At 41.6% G+C, this 18,648-nt stretch overlaps 1 protein-coding gene across 1 annotated transcript in view; it reads left to right on the forward strand.

The window, feature by feature from the left end:
- Window positions 1-18,648, forward strand: part of FANCD2 (FA complementation group D2) — a 54,724-nt gene that overhangs the window by 27,523 nt on the left and 8,553 nt on the right. The window contains exons 21-37 of the mRNA XM_087431485.1: window positions 1,040-1,094; window positions 1,745-1,864; window positions 2,265-2,338; window positions 2,635-2,781; window positions 3,848-3,940; window positions 4,368-4,491; window positions 5,753-5,861; window positions 6,633-6,743; window positions 6,986-7,098; window positions 8,075-8,218; window positions 9,753-9,866; window positions 10,909-11,037; window positions 11,150-11,268; window positions 14,601-14,711; window positions 16,120-16,250; window positions 17,118-17,211; window positions 17,919-18,041. Of these exons, the coding sequence (XP_087287611.1) occupies window positions 1,040-1,094; window positions 1,745-1,864; window positions 2,265-2,338; window positions 2,635-2,781; window positions 3,848-3,940; window positions 4,368-4,491; window positions 5,753-5,861; window positions 6,633-6,743; window positions 6,986-7,098; window positions 8,075-8,218; window positions 9,753-9,866; window positions 10,909-11,037; window positions 11,150-11,268; window positions 14,601-14,711; window positions 16,120-16,250; window positions 17,118-17,211; window positions 17,919-18,041 (1,911 nt within the window). The remainder of the gene's footprint in view (window positions 1-1,039; window positions 1,095-1,744; window positions 1,865-2,264; window positions 2,339-2,634; window positions 2,782-3,847; window positions 3,941-4,367; window positions 4,492-5,752; window positions 5,862-6,632; window positions 6,744-6,985; window positions 7,099-8,074; window positions 8,219-9,752; window positions 9,867-10,908; window positions 11,038-11,149; window positions 11,269-14,600; window positions 14,712-16,119; window positions 16,251-17,117; window positions 17,212-17,918; window positions 18,042-18,648) is intronic.

The raw sequence follows: 18,648 nt of genomic DNA on the forward strand, positions 1-18,648 counted from the left end.
CTCAGCAAAAACAAAACAAACAAAAAGAAGAATTCCTGAGACCTCAGGAGACATCCTTAGAATCAGCATTAGTAATCTGTAGAGGCTGCATAGTGTACTAGTTGAGAGTTTGTTCTCTGTAGCCATACTGCTTGCCTGGGTCAAATACCGGCTCCATTATTTATTAGCTGAATGACTTTGGGCGAGTTACTTTACCTCTCTGTGACTTTGTATTCTCATATCTGTGAAATAAAGATAATAGTATGTACTTCATAGAGTTGTTGAGAGCATTAAGTAGTTAGAAAAATGCCCAGTGCTTGCTCTTATGATTATTACTAATTTAGTGTGCATTAAAAAAAAAATCTAAATTAGGGGCCGGCCCCATGGCAGAGCAGTTAAGTGCACGCGCTCCACTGCTGGCAGCCTGGATTCAGATCCCAGGCGTGCACTGACACACCGCTTGTCGGGCCATGCTGTGGCAGCGTCCCACACAAAGTGGAGGAAGATTGGCACAGATGTTAGCTCAGGGCCAGTCTTCCTCAGCAAAAAGAGGAGGGTTGGTATGGGTGTTAGCTCAGCGCTGATCTTCCTCACAAAAAAAATAATAAAAAAAATTAATTAATTAAAAAATCTCAGTTAGCCATCATTTACTCTTTTTGTGTGTGAGGAAGATTAGCCCTGAGCCAACATCCGTTGCCAATCCTTCTCTTTTTGCTGAGGAAGGTTGGCCCTGGGCTAACATCCGTGCCCATCTTCCTTTACTTTATATGGGATGCCGCCACAGCATGGCTTGACAAGCGGTGCATTGGTCCACACCCGAGATCCGAACCTGAGAACCCTGGGCCGCTGAAGTGGAGCATGCGAACTTAACGGCTACGCCACCAGGCCAGCCCAGCCATTTACTCTAATCCACATTTTGTATGGCCTAAATAAATATTCCTCTGTACCTTTGTGCACTTTTATCTCCACTTCCATCCCAGGGAAGGCAAGATTCTTAAACTTATTGCCAGCTGTTACAAAATATTATAAAAGTGAAGCTAAAATTCCTTGTTTTTAGTAGATCTTTCAGTTTGACCCAAGAGAGAGCCGCCCTGAGCAATGAACAGTGCACACAGGTGAGTTCTTGTAATGTGGTCAGTGCACTTATGAGTAACTGAGGAGTGGCTGCTGGTCACTGTCAGTTGACCAGAAAGAGTGCTTTGTTTTTCAAAATATGTTTTCCAAAACTCGTAGCTTTTGCAATTTGTACCACCCTTGTGGCACTTAGAATCTACTGGCTTGTGTTGCATTTATTTCTGTATCTGTCTAATCTCCCTAATTAAATTGCAAATTCCTAGAGAGCAAGAAAGGTGGGCCATGTTAGAAGAATAGCAGATTGACTGGAGCTTAGGGACAAGTAAGTGTGTAATTGGAGAGTTGGAGATAAGGCTAGTTCAGGAGATAGAAAACAGAGGATCAAGACATTTTGATTTAATTTTTTATGCAGAGGTAGTCCTTGAGGGGTTTTTTAGCAACAAAATGGCATAATCCAAGCTTTGCTTTAGAAAAATTAATCTGGCTGCATGTGTCTGATCGATTGGAAAGGAGATGAGATTGGAAAGAGATGGACTGATCAGGCGGCTCAGGAAAACCTCAGGTGAGAGTTAATAAGAGCTTTGCCAGTGAAATCGGAAAGAGAAAAACTTGCTACTGAATGGGGTGAATGGTGTTCAAGAAAGGTTGGCAGCCTAAGAACTGACCCATTCTTTCTCTTCGGCTATTCCAGGTGCCCTCCCTGCTGCAGTTGGTTCATTCCTGCCGTAAGCAGTCTCCTCGGGCCTCTGCACTTTATTATGATGAATTTGCCAACCTGATCCAAGAAGGAAAGCTGGCTCCAAAAGCCCTGGTAAGGCTGAGTATCTTTTCTTATAGCAATGAAGCATGAGGGCTGCTTTACTACAAGCCCTCTCTCTGTTGCACTGCAAAAATAGATCATCCTGTGAGCTCTTCCATAGTCCAGTTGGGAAGGTGTTCTGACTCACCCTGCCCCAGGCCTCCTTCACATAATAACAATAATAATAGTAATGATGAGGATGATGATAATGTTGTTGATAGCCAGCATTTATTCTATACCAGGCACTGCATTAAGCACTTTTCATGCATTATGTCTTTTCTACTTCATATTGTTGGTATTTCCTTTTTAGAAATGAGGACACTGAGTCTTAGAAAAGTTAATAGTTTGTCTAGGGCACTACAGCAAGTACACCCTGGGCTACACAGTCTTTTTATTTGCTTACTTCCTGCAGGAATGGGTTGGGCAGACCATCTCTAATGATTTCCAAGATGCCTTTGTGGTGGACTTATGTGTTGTTCCAGAAGGGTAAGTACTGTTTACCCACTGACTTGATTGCACCGGTGAAGACATTGTGTCAATTATGTCAATAGCTGGTACAGACATCAGAATGCCCTTGACCTCAGCCAAGGCTAGCCTACTTCCACAGCTTCTTTCCTCCCAACCCCAACACCCCCAGCTCGAAAATTGCTGAAAGGTTCCCCACTTGTTCTTTCTGTTTCTCATTTCTCCTCATAATAGAGGAGATTGGTTTGTTCTAGTGGTTTCCACTGTAGACTTGCATACCCTTGAGTTGGGGATCAGATTCTGGGTTCTCTCCACAGTGACTGTCCATTTCCCATGAAAGCTCTCTATGGACTAGAAGAATACAATAGTCTTGATGGGATCGCCATCAACCTCCTGCCACTGTTGTTCTCCCAGGACTTTGCAAGAGATGGGGGTAGAATGACCTCACAGGAATCAGACCAAAAGTCAGTACACTTTTTCTTTTCTAAAACCTGTGTTGGTGATTTGAATATTTACAGGGAATTCCACAGTTCTTGCAATCTGTGGGGAACTTGTTTGAAAAGGATTTCTCCCAAGACAGGTGGTATTTGGAGGGGTTAGCGAGAATGGGGCAGATTCCTTGTTTTTTCTTGGATCCTGGGGTTGGGATTTGCATTGCCTCATGCCAGCCAACAGATGTTCTGCAAGGCTATTTTTGTTTCTGTTTCTTTCTCCCTCCCATGTACATATTTGTCTACCTCTGCCACTCTCCCTCCTTCCATCTTATCTCCACTTCTCCTAACACATGAACATTCACTCTACTCACCCTCCACCTTCCTCCAATTCAGTCCATTATTTATTTGCTGAGCATCATTAAGTTCCTTGTCATATGTTCTTTTTTTTTTTTTTTTGCTGAGGAAGACCAGCCCTGAGCTAACATCTATTGCCAATCCTCCTCCTTTTTCTCCCCAAAGCCCCAGTAGATAGTTGTATGACATAGTTGCACATCCTTCTAGTTGCTGTATGTGGGATGCCGCCTCAGCATGGCTGGAGAAGCGGTGCGTCGGTGCACACCCAGGATCCGAACCTGGGCCGGCAGTAGCGGAGCGCGCGCACTTAACCGCTAAGCCACGGGGCCGGCCCCTGTCATATGTTCTTAAAAGTAGACAGGGGGCTGGTCCGGTAGCATAGTGGTTAAGTTTGTGCGTTCCGCTTCAGCCCGGGGTTCGCCAGTTTGGATCCTGGGTATGGACCTACTCACTGCTCATCAAGGCAAGCTGAGGCGGCATCCCACGTAGAAGAACTAGCAGAACCTACAATTAGGATATACAACTATGTACTGAGGCTTTGGGGAGAAAAAAAGAAAAAGAGGAAGATTGGCAACAGATGTTAGCTCAGGGCCAATCTCTCCCACACACCCCCCCAAAAAAAGTAGACATTTATTTTGGACAAAACTCCTTGATTATAAGTTTGGGCTCCCTATAAACGTGGACTAATATGCCTATAATATGCCTATAAAGCGTGATCCAGAAATGAATTTTTCCTTCCCAGATTGGTGTCTCCACTGTGCCTGGCTCCCTATTTCCGGTTACTGAGACTTTGTGTGGAGAGACAACATAATGGAAACCTGGAGGAGTTTGATGGTTTATAGGTATAGCATGAAGTTATCAGATCCTTTCTTCTTTGTATCCTTTCTTTGCTAAACTTAGGGAAGCGGCAGACCAGTACATGGTATGTGTGGGAAGGAATTTTCTAACTTCACAGAGTAGCATAGCAGTAATAATGGAATTCCAAAGACAAAATAATACATACAGATTCCCATCATATTAACAAATCAATTGTTATCATAGTTCCATGTTGCTTTATGGTCTTTGCCTCTATAATTGTTGCAAAGACTTCTTAATTATATTTGTTGACTGCTGCATAGTATGGAAGTATTTTTGAGACTAATCAAAGCTTGACCTTCAAATACGAGTTAAAGGGGAAAATAAGTAGAAGGAGAGCTAGCTCTAGGGACAGCATCCAGGTTCTGTTGACTTGAACTAAAGGGAGTTAGAAATGTTTGTTCTTCTCTTTCAGATTGTCCTGTATTCCTCACTGACCTAGAGCCTGGAGAGAGGCTGGAGTCCATGTCTGTTAAAGAGCATTCATTCGTGTGTTCACTCATATTTCTTACTCTCAACTGGTTCCGAGAGGTGAGCAGAGTTACTAGGACATTTCACCTATTGTCTGTAGTTCCTCTCAAAAGGAAACTATTTCCTTGGTTCCCATGAGACTCCCTAAAAATTCTCCACTAAGCACTAACCCCTGTGTGCTTCTCTAGCTGTTATGTCCTACCTCTCCCCAATTATATGTACCTTCTGATGTAGCCAATTCAAAATACTTAGAATTCACTTAATATTGCCTATGCTTTACTGTCTCCAAGCCTTCTGGTTTATTCTTACTTCTGCCTGGAATAACTTGACCTTCTCCACTGTGAAAATACTGTTCCTCCTTGCATGGGTCTGCACTTAATGTTTCAATTCAGTGAGATCAAGTGAATAGTAGCTTTCCTCTTCCTTTAGAATGTATTTGTGCTTAATGAAATGCACAATAATAATGAAATATAGTGAAAATGATGGTAACATCTTACATCTATACCTCGCTTCCTTTCCCATGTGTATTATTTCAGATAATGTTTGTTCACTTAAATTATCTCTTCTTACCCTCACAATTATATTATGACTTAGGTAGGACAGGTATTATAATCCTTGTTTTACACATGCGGAATTGCAGGTACAGAGAGTTCAACGTTATTAAAATTTATCAAGCACTTACGCTATGCCAAATGCAGGGCTAATTTCTTTATTTACACTATTCAATCCATATGACAACTGCATTCCCATTTTATAGTTGAAGAAAGAAAAGCTCAGAAAGGTTAATGACTTGGCCAAGGTTACACAGCTAGTAAGTAGCAGAATAGGACTTGTTTCACCCAAGTGTGTGCTCTTTAGCCACTGAACTAGTCTGCCTTGTTACCTAACTAGTAATAAGTAGAACTAGGATTAAAAGTCAGATCTTCGGGCCCGCCCCGGGGCTTAGCGGTTAATTGCGCACGCTCCACTGCTGGCGGCCCGGGTTCGGATCCCGGGCACGCACCAACGCACTGCTTCTCCAGCCATGCTGAGGCTGCGTCCCATATACAGCAACTAGAAGGATGTGCAGCTATGACATACAACTATCTACTGGGGCTTTGGGGGAATAAATAAATAAAATTATTTAAAAAAAAGTCAGATCTTCTGTATTGGCCCAGGGCTTTTTTTTCTCTATAGCACCTTGCTGAGAACACTTTTACGTTACAGACTAAACTCACAGATCCTGCCACTGAATGGCATCTTTTAGCTCTGGATGAATAATACAAACAGGATTAAAATCGGAACAGTTCAAAGTATGAGAATTTAATTTGTACTTTTACAGAGTGTAAATGCCTTCTGCCGGCAAACGTCACCCGAGATGAAGGGGAAGGTGCTCACCCGGTTAAAGCACATTGTAGAGCTACAGAGAATCCTGGAAAAGTACCTGGCAGGTAAGGGAAGTGTCCTATACTGGTAGCCCTGCTAGGACACAGTGAGGAGGTAAAGAACTATGCTTTTAAGCTAGGCTCAATGATAGCTGTCCCCTACTCATCTGGGACAAGAAAATATATGCTCAACAAAATTTTTTTTAAATGAGTATGTCCATTTTCCTCCCATTGTTACCTCCCAGAGATCTTGCTGCTGAAGAAAATAAAAAATATAAAACATTGACTGGGCTTTTGTAAAGTTACTTTGCTTCTTGGGAGATCAAACTCCCACTGCCATTTGCCTACCTGAACATAGTATGAACCAGGAGTAAAGCTGAAAGGCCTCTTAATACTTTCTGACCATTAAGTAGACTTGTCATTTTAAAGTGCTCGCTTAATTCTCTGGGGAAAACATGGAGCCTCCCTCAGGCCCTCATCTAAATAATTGTGTATAAAACAAACTTCTGTGTGACCAACTATTGTTACTATTTTTAGATTTTCAATCTTAGTTTATATTTAGTCCTTATCTGCTTAGATATTTTATATCATTATTTAGAATGGTTTTATGTTAATTGATCATAATCAATATGATATTTCTATAAGATGTCTCTGTCCATTTTGCTATGCCAAAACAATTAATGTCAGGTGACTTGAATGCATCCTACAGGCATTCAGCCATGCTCGGTAGTTCTAGAAACCAGTTTGTAACCAATCAGATGATTGTATTCCAAGTCTAACGGTGGTATATGGTTGGTATACGTTGAGCTTTTATCTATTCTCTGTTTTCTGTTTCAGTCACCCCAGACTATGTTCCTACCCTTACAAACTTTGACTTGGAAACTTTAGATATAACACCTCATGCTAGTACTGCTGTTTCAGCAAAAATCAGAAAACAGGGAAAGATAGGTATGTTCTTTTCTTCTTATTCTGTGTCTCCATATGAGCTGCATTGAATTAACCAAAGAGATCATATGCATCAAAGCATCAGTAATTGGAGAGATTATATAATTGAACCCTTTCTTTTACACAGTTATAAAATTGCCTCCTCTGCCTCCAGGTAATCTTTAGCAGGTTGTTTCCTTAAGGCAGTGATATTTAGCAAACATGATTATTGATTTTTTGAGTCACTCTTCTCTTTTTAACATAAGGAGGAAGGAACCGAAAAGCAGATGGCAGAAAAACATCCTCCCTTGACACACTTTCAAAGGAGGGTAGTTCGGAAGGTGACGCTACACCGTCTGATAGAAGCCAGCTGGAAAAGGTATTGGAATGACGGGTGTCCGTGAAGGTGTGTGACAGCCCGGTGAGATTAACAAAGGGCCAGCATTGTTCTCTGCATTTTACAGAGAGAAGAATTAGATAAGGAGAGGCAAGCGAACTCCCCTAGGCCTTGGAGTGGCCTCTCAGTAGCAGAGTTAGGGTTAGTTAGACTCCAAGGCCTTATCACTGCCACACTGTTTTTCCAGTTATTTTCTTGAGTATTTTACTCCCTTTTTTTGCATGCCAGCAGTACTTTGAATTCTCTCTTGTGGCAATTGTCAAATTCCGCTTAGAACGTAGATGTGGATATACTTCTTCTAGCCTCTTTCCCCTTCCAATCCCAGATTATCGACTTCTTGATGAATCGAGATAACATGAAATGCTTAGTACAGTTTGTGGTCATTAGTAAACAGCAGGTCCCTTTTCCTGTAACTCTGTACCACTCACAGAGTAGGTTTCATGTGTGTGTGAAATTGCCTGAACCACATGGATCCTAATTATTTCTGTTTTTTAGGTACTGTTTATTGGGTGTTTAGTATGTATAACTCCTCTAATCCTCCTAAAAATCCAAAGTTAGTATTAATATCCACATTTAATGGATGAAGACAGTGAGATCCAGAGAGGGTGAGTGACTTGCCCAAGGTCACACAGTTAATAAGTGTTTGAACAAGGATTTGAAGTCAGATCTTTCTGACCCCTAAGCTCGTAGTTTTCTGTAGCACACCATAATGCCTTGATTTGTCTAATAGTTCATCCATTGGAAACCTACCAAGGGTCTTGATGTGTGACCTATATTCCAGTATTAAATGAGGTCTCTGGAATATTTAGGGACTTTAGTGAAAGAAAGTCAGTGATGTGATGAAAATGTAACTTTTTGCATAAAATGAATGCATAATGGCACTTTGAAATCTACACTAAAGATTAGATTTGTATAGAAGCCTTAATTATTTTGTTCATTGCTGCTACTTTCTCCGCAGGAGTTCAAAGGGAAAGAAGACAAGACATCAGTGTCACTGCAGAATTACCGAGCTTTTTTCCGAGAGCTGGATATTGAAGTCTTCTCTATTCTGCATTGTGGGCTTGTGACCAAGTTTATCTTAGATACTGAAATGCATACTGAAGTAAGTGACAGTGCTGAGGTCCAGAACTTAATCTTTCACAAAGTTCCTTAGCTCTATTCTTATTTCAAAAAGAACACCATGACATTGAGAGAAGTTGGACTCTGGCTGCCAAAGCCTTTACGTGTAAAACTAATGATGAGTGATCATCCTCATCATCTTGATGTTTATAATTCTGAGTTTTTAATAGTATACTAGGCATTATAAAAAACCATGCTGATGATGTGATCCTTACCTTAGGTTACTAATAATAAGCTATTTGGATTACTTTTGTAGAGCAGCACTGTTCTGGTTTATAGAGATCAATGCTGTTTTCACTTTTTCATGACATTTGTTCAGCATCCATCAGATGCTTTTCGAGGCCTTTTTGTGTTTGGCACTAATCTAAACATTGGCATTTCAGTAGTACATACAGCATGATGCTTGCTTCAGATAGCTCATAATCTAATAAAGGAAGTAGACATAACTAGCAGTACATGCTATATTGATGGTCTGAACCAAGTACAAGTGAAACTCTGAGGAGAGAAGGGTATTTATAATGGAGTTGGAAGTAAAGGACATTTTCACAGAAAAGGTAACTACTTTTGATATGGGATTTCAACAGAGAGTGGAGTTTCTATAGGTTAAAAAAAAATTGAGAAATAGCGTGGATTTTTTACCATAGATTTTTACAAGAATGTAAGCTCCTTCAGAATAGAGATAGTATCCTTTTTCCCCCCCAGTCTTTCTACGTCAGCTTGTACTTAGCGATTCTCCATAAATGTATATTGAGTGAACAGTGAGACTTAAAAAGTGAGACTGGGGGGCCAGCACAGTGGTGTAGTGGTTAAGTTCACACACCCTGCTTAGGCAGCCTGGGGTTTGCAGGTTCGGATCCCAAACGTGGACCTACGCACTGCTTATCAAGCCACGCTGTGTCAGGAGTTCCATATATAAAGTAGAGGAAGATGGGCACGGATGTTAGCCCAGGGCCAATCTTCCTCAGCAAAAAGAGGAGGATTGGCAACAGATGTTAGCTCAGGGCTGATCTTCCTCACTAAAAAAAAAAAGTGAGAATGTATTTGGCCCATTCTGTTTCTGATAGTGTAATACACTTATAGGGATCTTGCCCAGAGTTAATAGTAGCAAAACATTAGGGGAAAAAAAATAGGAAAGGATTATTTAACAAACAGAAAAAAGCGAAAGTCCCTTGAATTAGTCATTTTTTATCCCAGGATACTTAAGAAATGCACCTTGGGTCCACAGCTGTAAGGATAGACAGAGGCATTTATTTCTGGAGAAAAAGTATATCTCCTAAAACTATACTGCCTCGAAATCCTATTTTCTTAATTTGAAATTTTGTTTTACTTTGGAAATGCTTGACTTTTTGATGTGTTGGCAGGACACAACAGCCACTTATATGAGGTGGGGAAATGTTCCCCTTTTTTGGTAATGGTCAGATTATTCACCCATTGGGAAGAGTAAACATGACATGTGCTCCTCCAAAAAGATAGCTAGGACATGCTTGGAATTATTCTTTCCTTCCTCCTTGTGACAGGCTACAGAAGTTGTGCAACTTAAGCCCCCTGAGCTGCTTTTCTTGCTAGAAGATCTCTCCCAGAAGGTGGAGAATATGCTCACACCTGTTGCCAGGAGAGTCCCCTTCCTCAAGGTTAGTATAGGCAGAAGCACAAGCGCTGGCCTTGGTGGATTTGGAAATAAGACGTCTTAGTAGTGACTAAGTTGTTACTTTTCTCTGCATTATGTTTGGGTCTCTGGGCAGCCCCATTGCGAGACCATATTCACCTTGCTTTAGAAAGGAACTTTGAAACAAAGAAAACAAAAAAACCACCCAAAACAGGAAATGTGTTTCTAAATGCCCTGAATATTCCTGAATCCTTTTCTTTGCTTAGGTTTTGGTTTTAACAGCCTCCCAAACTAAGCCCATGCCCAAGCCTTAGTGTAAGTAGTTGGCTGTCTAGAAAAGGCCAAAACCTCGAATGTGTGTATAATGTACAAATGTGCTCATAGCATCTGGTGAAGCAGTTGGATGATGCAGACAACAAAATGTGAAGATTTTAGGTGTAAGCATTTAAACATTAATATATCCAGTTACTTGATTCTTTCTTTTTTGTACTCATTATTTTCTCTACATTCTTTTTTTTGTGTGTGTGTGAGGAAGATCGGCCCTGAGCTAACATCTGCCAATCCTCCTCTTTTTGCTGAGGAAGACTGGCCCTGGGCTAACGTCCATGCCCATCTTCCTCCACTTTATATGGGATGCCGCTGCAGCATGGTTTGACAAGCGGTGCATTGGTGCGCACCCGGGATCCAAACCGGCGAACCCCTGGCCGCCGCAGCGGAGCGCATGCACTTAACCGCTTGCGCCACCGGGCCAGCCCCTTCTCTACATTCTTGTCAGCCTAAATGATTTCTGTTTTTGTGTGAGCATTATCTCATTAGTAATTATGGATCTATACTTCTCAAACATTGTTTGTACTCTCCAAAAGCCAATCTCTTGGTTATTTGAAGATGGAACAAGATCCTTCTGTCAGAATATATCCCTCTTTCAGAATAGAGTCTTCAGCAAGCAAACAGTTTCTTCTGTTCGTTCCTACCTCGTGGCACAGGTTGGACTAAACTCCATAACAAACTCTTAGTTCTAGAGAAGCTATCCAGCAGTTTCTTCCCCGATAACTCTGAATTTGTTATAGAGTAAAGGAAGCCGGAATATTGGATTCTCACATCTCCATCAGAGATCTGCCCAAGAAATTGCTTATAATATTGTTCAACTGCTCACTCCAATGTGTAACCATCTGGAGAACATTCACAACTGTTTTCAGGTCAGAAGCCTCTCTTATCATTACAGAGACTTAGAAATCACTAAGAGAAATATTGAAGGAAAATGAGGGCAATTGCTGCAGCAACTGTTCTAAAAGCATTTTTCCCTTTTAGTGCTTAGCTGCTGAGAATCAGGGTGTAGCTGATGGACCAGGAGTGAAAGTTCAGGAGTACCACATTACGTCTTCCAGCTATCAGAGGCTACTGCAGATTTTTCATGGGCTTTTTGCTTGGTGAGTATGTGGCACGTATGGTAGGTAGAGATAATCGAGTGTGTACTTGCTTTTACTTGACCATGCCAGGACAGAAAGAGAAGGCTCCAAAAGCCTTATGTAAGTATGGTGCTTATTCTTTTTGGAGTGTTTTTGTCTGCATCATTTCATTTGATCTTGCACCCTCTGTGTCTTATGGAGCTGCTCATTTATTAACTCATTTGAAAATTAGGTGACTTGCTATTGGCTAACCTGTAACAAATCTGGCCATCTGATTCTTAGCCAAGTTTGCTGTGGCAAGCTTTTTATAATGCCAGAGAGACTATTACTTAAGTTGCTTCTAAACAAGTTGTAGATAAATTCCAGATTATGTGGTAAAGAGCTGAATACAGTGTGAGCTGGGGACTTTGTTGGAAGCAGTGGGACTTTGTTGGACCCTTGAAGGGTAGAAGGCCTTTGGGGAGGTAAAGGAAAGAGTTGGAAGACACGGCGTGGACAAAAGTAGAAAGGAGGGAGGTGTGTCCCTTAAGTGTTTTTCTTCCTCAGGGCTGGGCGCTGGCCCCTCTGTTCTCATTATACAAGTTTCCTGGGCAATGTCACCCAAGCTTAAATTTTTGCTAAAATTGATCTTCTGAGCTACAGGCATTTATATCCAACTGCCTACTCAACACCCTCTTAGATGTGTCATTGACACCTCAGACTCATCACATCCAAAACCGAGTGTGTCATCCTTACCACTGCTCCCTCAGCTTTGCCTGGCTAGGTAAATGGCACCACCAGTTGTCTGAGCCAGAAACCAGGAGTTATTCTTTGTCCCTTCCTCTACTCTCTTCCTTTTCTCTCTCCCACATCCGATCACCAAATCTTGTTGATTTTTACCATCTAGGTAACATCTTTTTTTTTTTTTTTTTTAAAGATTTTATTTATTTATTTTTCCCCAAAGCCCCAGTACATAGTTGTCTGTCATAGCTGCACATCCTTCCAGCCGCTGTACGTGGGACGCGGCCCCAGCATGGCCGGAGGAGCGGTGCCTCGGTGCGCACCCGGGATCCGAACCCGGGCCGCCGGCAGCAGAGCGCACGCACTTAACCACCAAGCCACGGGGCCGGCCCCATCTAGGTAACATCTTGATAGCCATGTGCTCCTCTCCATCTCCACTGCTTCCAGACTCCTGTCATCTCTCGCCTGGACTAGGTTGATTTCGCGGTTGGTCTCTCTGTCTCCGGTTGCCCCCTCAGTCCGTTCTTCACACAGCCATCAGTGTCTTGCCAATGCAACCCAGTCTTGTCCTGTCCCAGCTTTGGTTTCTGATTGCCCTTAGATTTTTCTTGAGTTCAAACTCTTTTACCTAGCTTCTAAGGCCTTTCATTATCTGACTCCTAATATTCCACTCACTGTCTTGCACTCTGGCCTCCAGCTATACTGAATTAATTTCAGGACCCTATATACCTTTCACCTGGAAGGCTTCACGCATACTCATCCTTCTACGAGTATTCCTACCCTCCTTGATCCTCAGTCTTTTCTAACTCACCCTTGAGATCTGGATTTAAACCTCACTTCGTCAGGGGCATCTTCTCTGAACCCGAGGCCAGGTAAGCCTCCTTCCTGCCTATCTAACCCCCAGTTCTCTCCTAATACTCTGGTATCGTCTTATGATAGAACTCATCACACTTTATTATAATTACTTGTTCATCTGTGTTCCCTGCTAGACTGTGAGCTCCATGAGGGCAGAAACAAGTCACTGTTGTATCCTTAGTACTTAAAAAACAGTGCCTGAAAAAAGATTTCAACAGATGCTTCATCAGGGAGATAGATGGATGGCAAATAAACACATGCAAAGATGTTCAGTAGTATTAGTTATTAAGGAAATGCAAGTTAAAATCCCTGCATGGCTAAAGTAAAAGGATTTACCTTGCCAAATGTTGGTGAGGATGTGGAGCAACTGGAACTCTTACTTGCTGCTGGTGGAACTGTAAAATAGTACACCCACTTTTGAAAACAGTTTAGCAGTTTCTTAAAAAGTTAGACATACATCTACCATACAACCCAGCCATTCTACTTGTAGGTATTTACTCAAGAGAAACGAAAGCATATGTCTACACAAAGTCTTGTGTATGAGTGCTTGTAGCAGCTTTATTTGTAATAACCCCAGACTGGAAACAACTCAAGTGTCCATCAGCCAGTGAATGGATAAACAAATGGTGGTATATCCATATGGTGGAATACTACATGCAGCAACATGGATGAAAAAAGAATTACACTGAATTAAAAGTAAGATCATAAGAGTATGTAGTATTTGATCCCATTTATATGAAATACTAGAAAAAGCATATAATCTTATGGTGACAGAAAACAGATCAGTGGTTGCCTAGCATTGGGTGGGAGAATGGAGGGAGGGAAAGATTACAAAGGAATACAAGGAAACTTTGAGGGTACTGAATATGTTCATTATTTTCATTGTGGTGATAGTTTCATGGGTTTATATAGTCAACTGATCAAATTCAACAATTTAAATACATGCAGTTTATTGTATGTCAATTATACCTCAATAAAGCTGTCTAAAAAAAAAAAATAGACCCTCAGAATACATTTGTTGAAAGGAAGAAGGACTACCGCTGGTGGTGTGGAAATGTTTCCAGAGGAGTACAAGATCTAGGGGTCAGACAGTGCCAGGCCTCCAAGGTCAGGCAGAAGAATGTGAATGTTCTCCAGGGAAGCAATTTTGGAGTTTTGTGATCACAGCCATGGTATGATGAAAGCGATGTTTTAAGAAAATCCTTTTGGCAGCAGTGTGCAGGACAGATTGGAAAGGGATGCAAAAAGACCAGTCAAAAGGTGTTGCCAGGATCTATGCATGGGATGATGATAAGGACCTGGCCTAGTGTGACGGGCCGGGCTTGGAAAGGAAGGGACAGTAGTAGAAAAGATAATCTGAAGATAGAATTGAAAAGACTTGACTTATTAATATAGAAGAAGGAATAAACTCTTTATTGAGCGCCTACTGTGGATTACATATCAATTTAGCAAATTGACAAAATTATTCTTGTTTTTTTGGAGAAGACTGAGACTTATCTCTAAAATATAGGGAATGAAGGAGTGCTTTTTTCCCTTGAAAATAAACCTAGGAGGACTGTTAGGTCCTTAAGGAAAGACTATTTCAGGTGCACTTCAGCTTCTAGTCTGACACTCAGAGCTGTGGCTGAATTTGGCACTTGCGTGCTTTCGGTATTCTACTTCTTCTTCTTTCTGTTGGCTTATGTTGATGGTACAGACTGGAAGCCAGGATCCTCAGATGCTGTCCAAGCACTCTTCCTGAAACTAAGCTAAACCATCTTACCTTGATTTTCCCTTAGGAGTGGATTTTTTCAACCTGAAAATTATAATTTACTGTGTTCAGCCCTCGAGGTCCTTACTAGCCAACTGAAGCAGAAAGAGCCTGACCAGCCCTTGGAGGAACTGCTCAGGTGGGTCAGACTACATGTTCCAGAGTGTCCAGAAGAAACTCCCAGGAACGAGATTGGCAAGATTACTTGGCAAAACTTGGGTGTCTCTCAGTAGTTGTGAGGGAAATTGGTATTATCAGCTGCTTTTCCTCAGTTATATGAGCTTTCTCATCTAAGTATTCAGATAAATCCTGAAGCATTAGAAACTATTGAACAAATCATACTCAATCTTCATGGATCCTTCATCCTATAAAGCTTGCCTTTTCAAGTAATGATGATGAAAGCACTGACCATCTGTAGTCAGCTCTTGATTATCCAGGGACCTACTCTATCTCCCAGTAGGGTTAGATAATTAGGTAGCAACTAGTTATCACTGGTTGCCTGTCTCCTTCTCCCAGTCTTGGAAGAAGAGGAGCCTAGGCTGAGGGCTAGGCAGCGGAGGAGGTGGATGTGAAGGAGATCTAAGGGGCATGGCTCCCAGCCTCCTATCCCAGCTTCAACCAGAGTAACTTGGTCTTCCTCTCATCTGCCCTGAGAGCCTAGGCTATCACTGGGTCCACAATCAATGCTTGTCATTCCTGCCTGTACGGCAGGAACTTATTTCATTCCAAATACAGTACTTTTAAATTTGTCCTTCTTCTCACCAATCAATCAGGAGTTGACTTTAGTTTTATTTCAACTATGATTTTGGATGAAATTGTGACTCCCCATCTGCCATTACTTCAGTGTGCATTGGAAGCAGACCATATGTGGTACCTTTATTAAAAGCTTTGCTTTCTCTGCCTTATAATTTGCTTTCACTTTGTCCCTGTGAACCCAGAATTTAAACATTCTCAGTGTGTTGCCTAAGGCCTTAAAGAGCAAATAATTTATCCAGGGTTGCACATATAAGCATGGCCTAGACTAGTCCTTGGGTATCTTGACGTACATGACCCCTTCAAGGCCAGCATTCCATCTACTGGGCTCTGTTCTGCCCTGGCTTTCTCCATACCAAGTTAGAGTTCTCTATCAAGGTGTTGAAAGAGGGTTGCAATTAAAGTACCTGAGGGGCCGCCCAGTGGTGCAGCGGTTAAGTGCACGCGCTCTGCTTCAGCGGCCTGGGGTTCGCAGGTTTGGATCCCAGGCATGCACCCATGCATCGCTTGTCAAGCCATGCTGTGGTGGCATCCCATATAAAGCAGAGGAAGATGGGCACAAATATTAGTCCACGGCCAATCTTCCTCAGCAAAAAGAGGAGGATTGGCATCAGATGTTAGCTCAGGGCTGGTCTTCCTCACAAAAAAACAAAAAAAGGTACAAAAAAAAAAAGCACCTGAAAATGAGGAGAATTCTGTTTAGACCACCAAACACTTGAGTGGACTTGGACAATTCAGGGATTTAGACATATCTGTAATACTTGTGATGCCTTTTTTTTCCTGTCTCCTTGCAGCCAGAGCTTCCATTACTTGCAGAATTTCCATCACAGCATTCCCACTTTCCAGTGTGCTCTTTATCTCATCAAACTTTTGATGGTCGTTTTGGAGAAATCTACAGCTCCTACTCAGAACAAAGGAAAAATTGGTGATGAGCCCAGATCCTCTCTTCTTTTCTTCATGAATAGGATTAATAACTCAAGCTTGTAAACTTGGGGCTTCCTAGAATCTTGTATATTTTACACGTAAATCCCTCCATAACTGTGGATGTGCCCTCTTGCTGTACCAAAAAGGACATTTTCCCAGAAGAGCTATTACTGATCCATGCTGATATTGCTTAGTCTCAATTTGGTTAGTTCAGTTGGCTAGATAATTTTTTGTTTGGCTTCTGTTTATTTATGTCCTTCCTTTTTTTTTTTCTAAATTATCTGAGACATTTGACTTGACAAAAAGAGACATAAACCATGAGGTGACATCAGTGCAAAGAAAGGCTTGGCCCTATCCCTGATCTTTTTCTTTAACTATCTTTTGCCATAGCTCTTGGAATACAACTCACTTTGTTATATGTCCTAATTGGCAGCACAAACAGAAAGCAAGAAGAAAACGCAAAACAAGCTTTTATTATTCCCTGTTGATTAAAAGGAGAGGGTTTGGTCTGAATGTGTGAGATGGCCACTGCTTATTGGCGTGCCCAGGAGGAACAAGATTGGCTTTCCCACTGCCCAGCAGCATTCCTTTTCTCTGTGTGCGTCTCTGTAGCTCATGTTTGTGTGTGTCAGGATGAGGTGAGAGGGTAAGGATGCTCTGGGTCTTAGACAAGTGGGTTTATTTCTGGTAGAAGGGCCAGTGGAGCAGGAACACATGACAGCTCTTTTCAAATTGTCTGTTAGATCAGGAACTTCATTGTAGATATAAAAGAATACTCCTTTTGATCAGCAGTCATCCCCAAAAGCCTGAAAAACAAAGGTGAGGTCCATTTCCAGGCATGAGATATATTTGTTTGCTTCTCCAACAGCTTCCCTGGCTAGACAATTTCTCTGTCGGGTGTGGCCACATGGAGAGAAAGAGAAGAGCAGCATCCCCAATGACCAGCTCCATATTTTGCTCAGGTGAGATGCTCTGTTTCCTTTCATTTTGCCACTTTGGGATCCCTCAGCTGGTCAAAGATTGAGAAATTAAATTACCTTCGTTAGGGGGAACTTGAAAGTAATGAAGTAGGTTAGAAGTTAACATAATTTGGAATATGTGGATGGTAAGATCCGCTAGTTCTGTTTTATACTGTCAGCTAGTCCATTAGTGTTAAATCAAATCATAGAGGAAGTGGAGGAGTCTGGTTGTATCCCGCCTTGTTAACCAATGGATCAGGTATTTATTTATTTATTACCTACTATATTCAAGACACATCCATCACTTCCTAGGTGTCTATTTCCAATTGAGACATCATTTCCTTTACTTCCTGACGAGTATCTGGAATCTTTATTTTATTAAAAATAAATGCTCAGGGCCAGCCCCGTGGCTTAGTGGTTAAGTGCACGCACTCCGCTGCTGGCGGCCCGGGTTTGGATCCCGGGCATGCACCGACGCACCACTTCTCCAGCCATGCTGAGGCCGCGTCCCACATACAGCAACTAGAAGGATGGCAGCTATGACATACAACTATCTACTGGGGCTTTGGGGGGAAATAAATAAATAAATAAAATTATAAATAAATGCTCGTAATTGTTTTAAAGCTTAATATCTGGTAATATCTCAAGAGAGAAATCTTGATTTAGGAATTCTGTAGTATGTGTTCATACTCCTATGGCTCTCAATGTAGCATCTACCTGGAGCACACAGACAGTGTTCTGAAGGCCATAGAGGAGATTGCTGGCGTTGGTGTCCCAGGACTGATCAACTCTCCTAAAGATGCATCTTCTTCCACATTCCCTACACTGACCAGGTAAGGGAGTTCCCTCCTCCAGTTCTTCCCCTAAGTTAGAATCATACTGTCCAATGTCCGTAGTTTCCAAATAACTACCTTACTCTTCATCTAATTCTGATATAGATGGTAGGTACAATCATTCATTCAACACACAGAATGTGTACTATGCATTCTTAGTAGGGGCTCTCAGCCAACCCATGTGAAAGGACCTTACTGAGGAATGAATTTTCAGTAGTTACAGTCTTCAAAGGCAATGAATATTTAGTCACCAGACTTCTATCAGTAATTTCATCCTTTAAACATGAGATTATTTTTCCAATATTTTAACCACCTTTAAAGGATAAAGTGATTGTTCTGTCTAATCGTGTATGTCTCACTTAGTGGGTTTTGTGTCTCATAATATCAATGGCTATATTACACTTGTATAGTCTTCACAGTTTATAAAGCACTTTCACATTCTTTATCTCATTTGATCCTTTTGATGGTTCTATGAGGTAGGTATCATTACCCCTACTTTACTGATGAGGAAAATGAGCGTTAGAGAGGGAACTTTCTCAGGCTTACACAGGCAATAAAGCAAATATGGAACCAGGAATTTAAACTTGCCTCTTCTCAACGTGACTTC

Source organism: Ceratotherium simum, chromosome 5, assembly GCF_057802395.1.
Source record: "Ceratotherium simum simum isolate JZ-2026a chromosome 5, ASM5780239v1, whole genome shotgun sequence".
NCBI classification, from domain to species: Eukaryota; Metazoa; Chordata; class Mammalia; order Perissodactyla; family Rhinocerotidae; genus Ceratotherium; species Ceratotherium simum.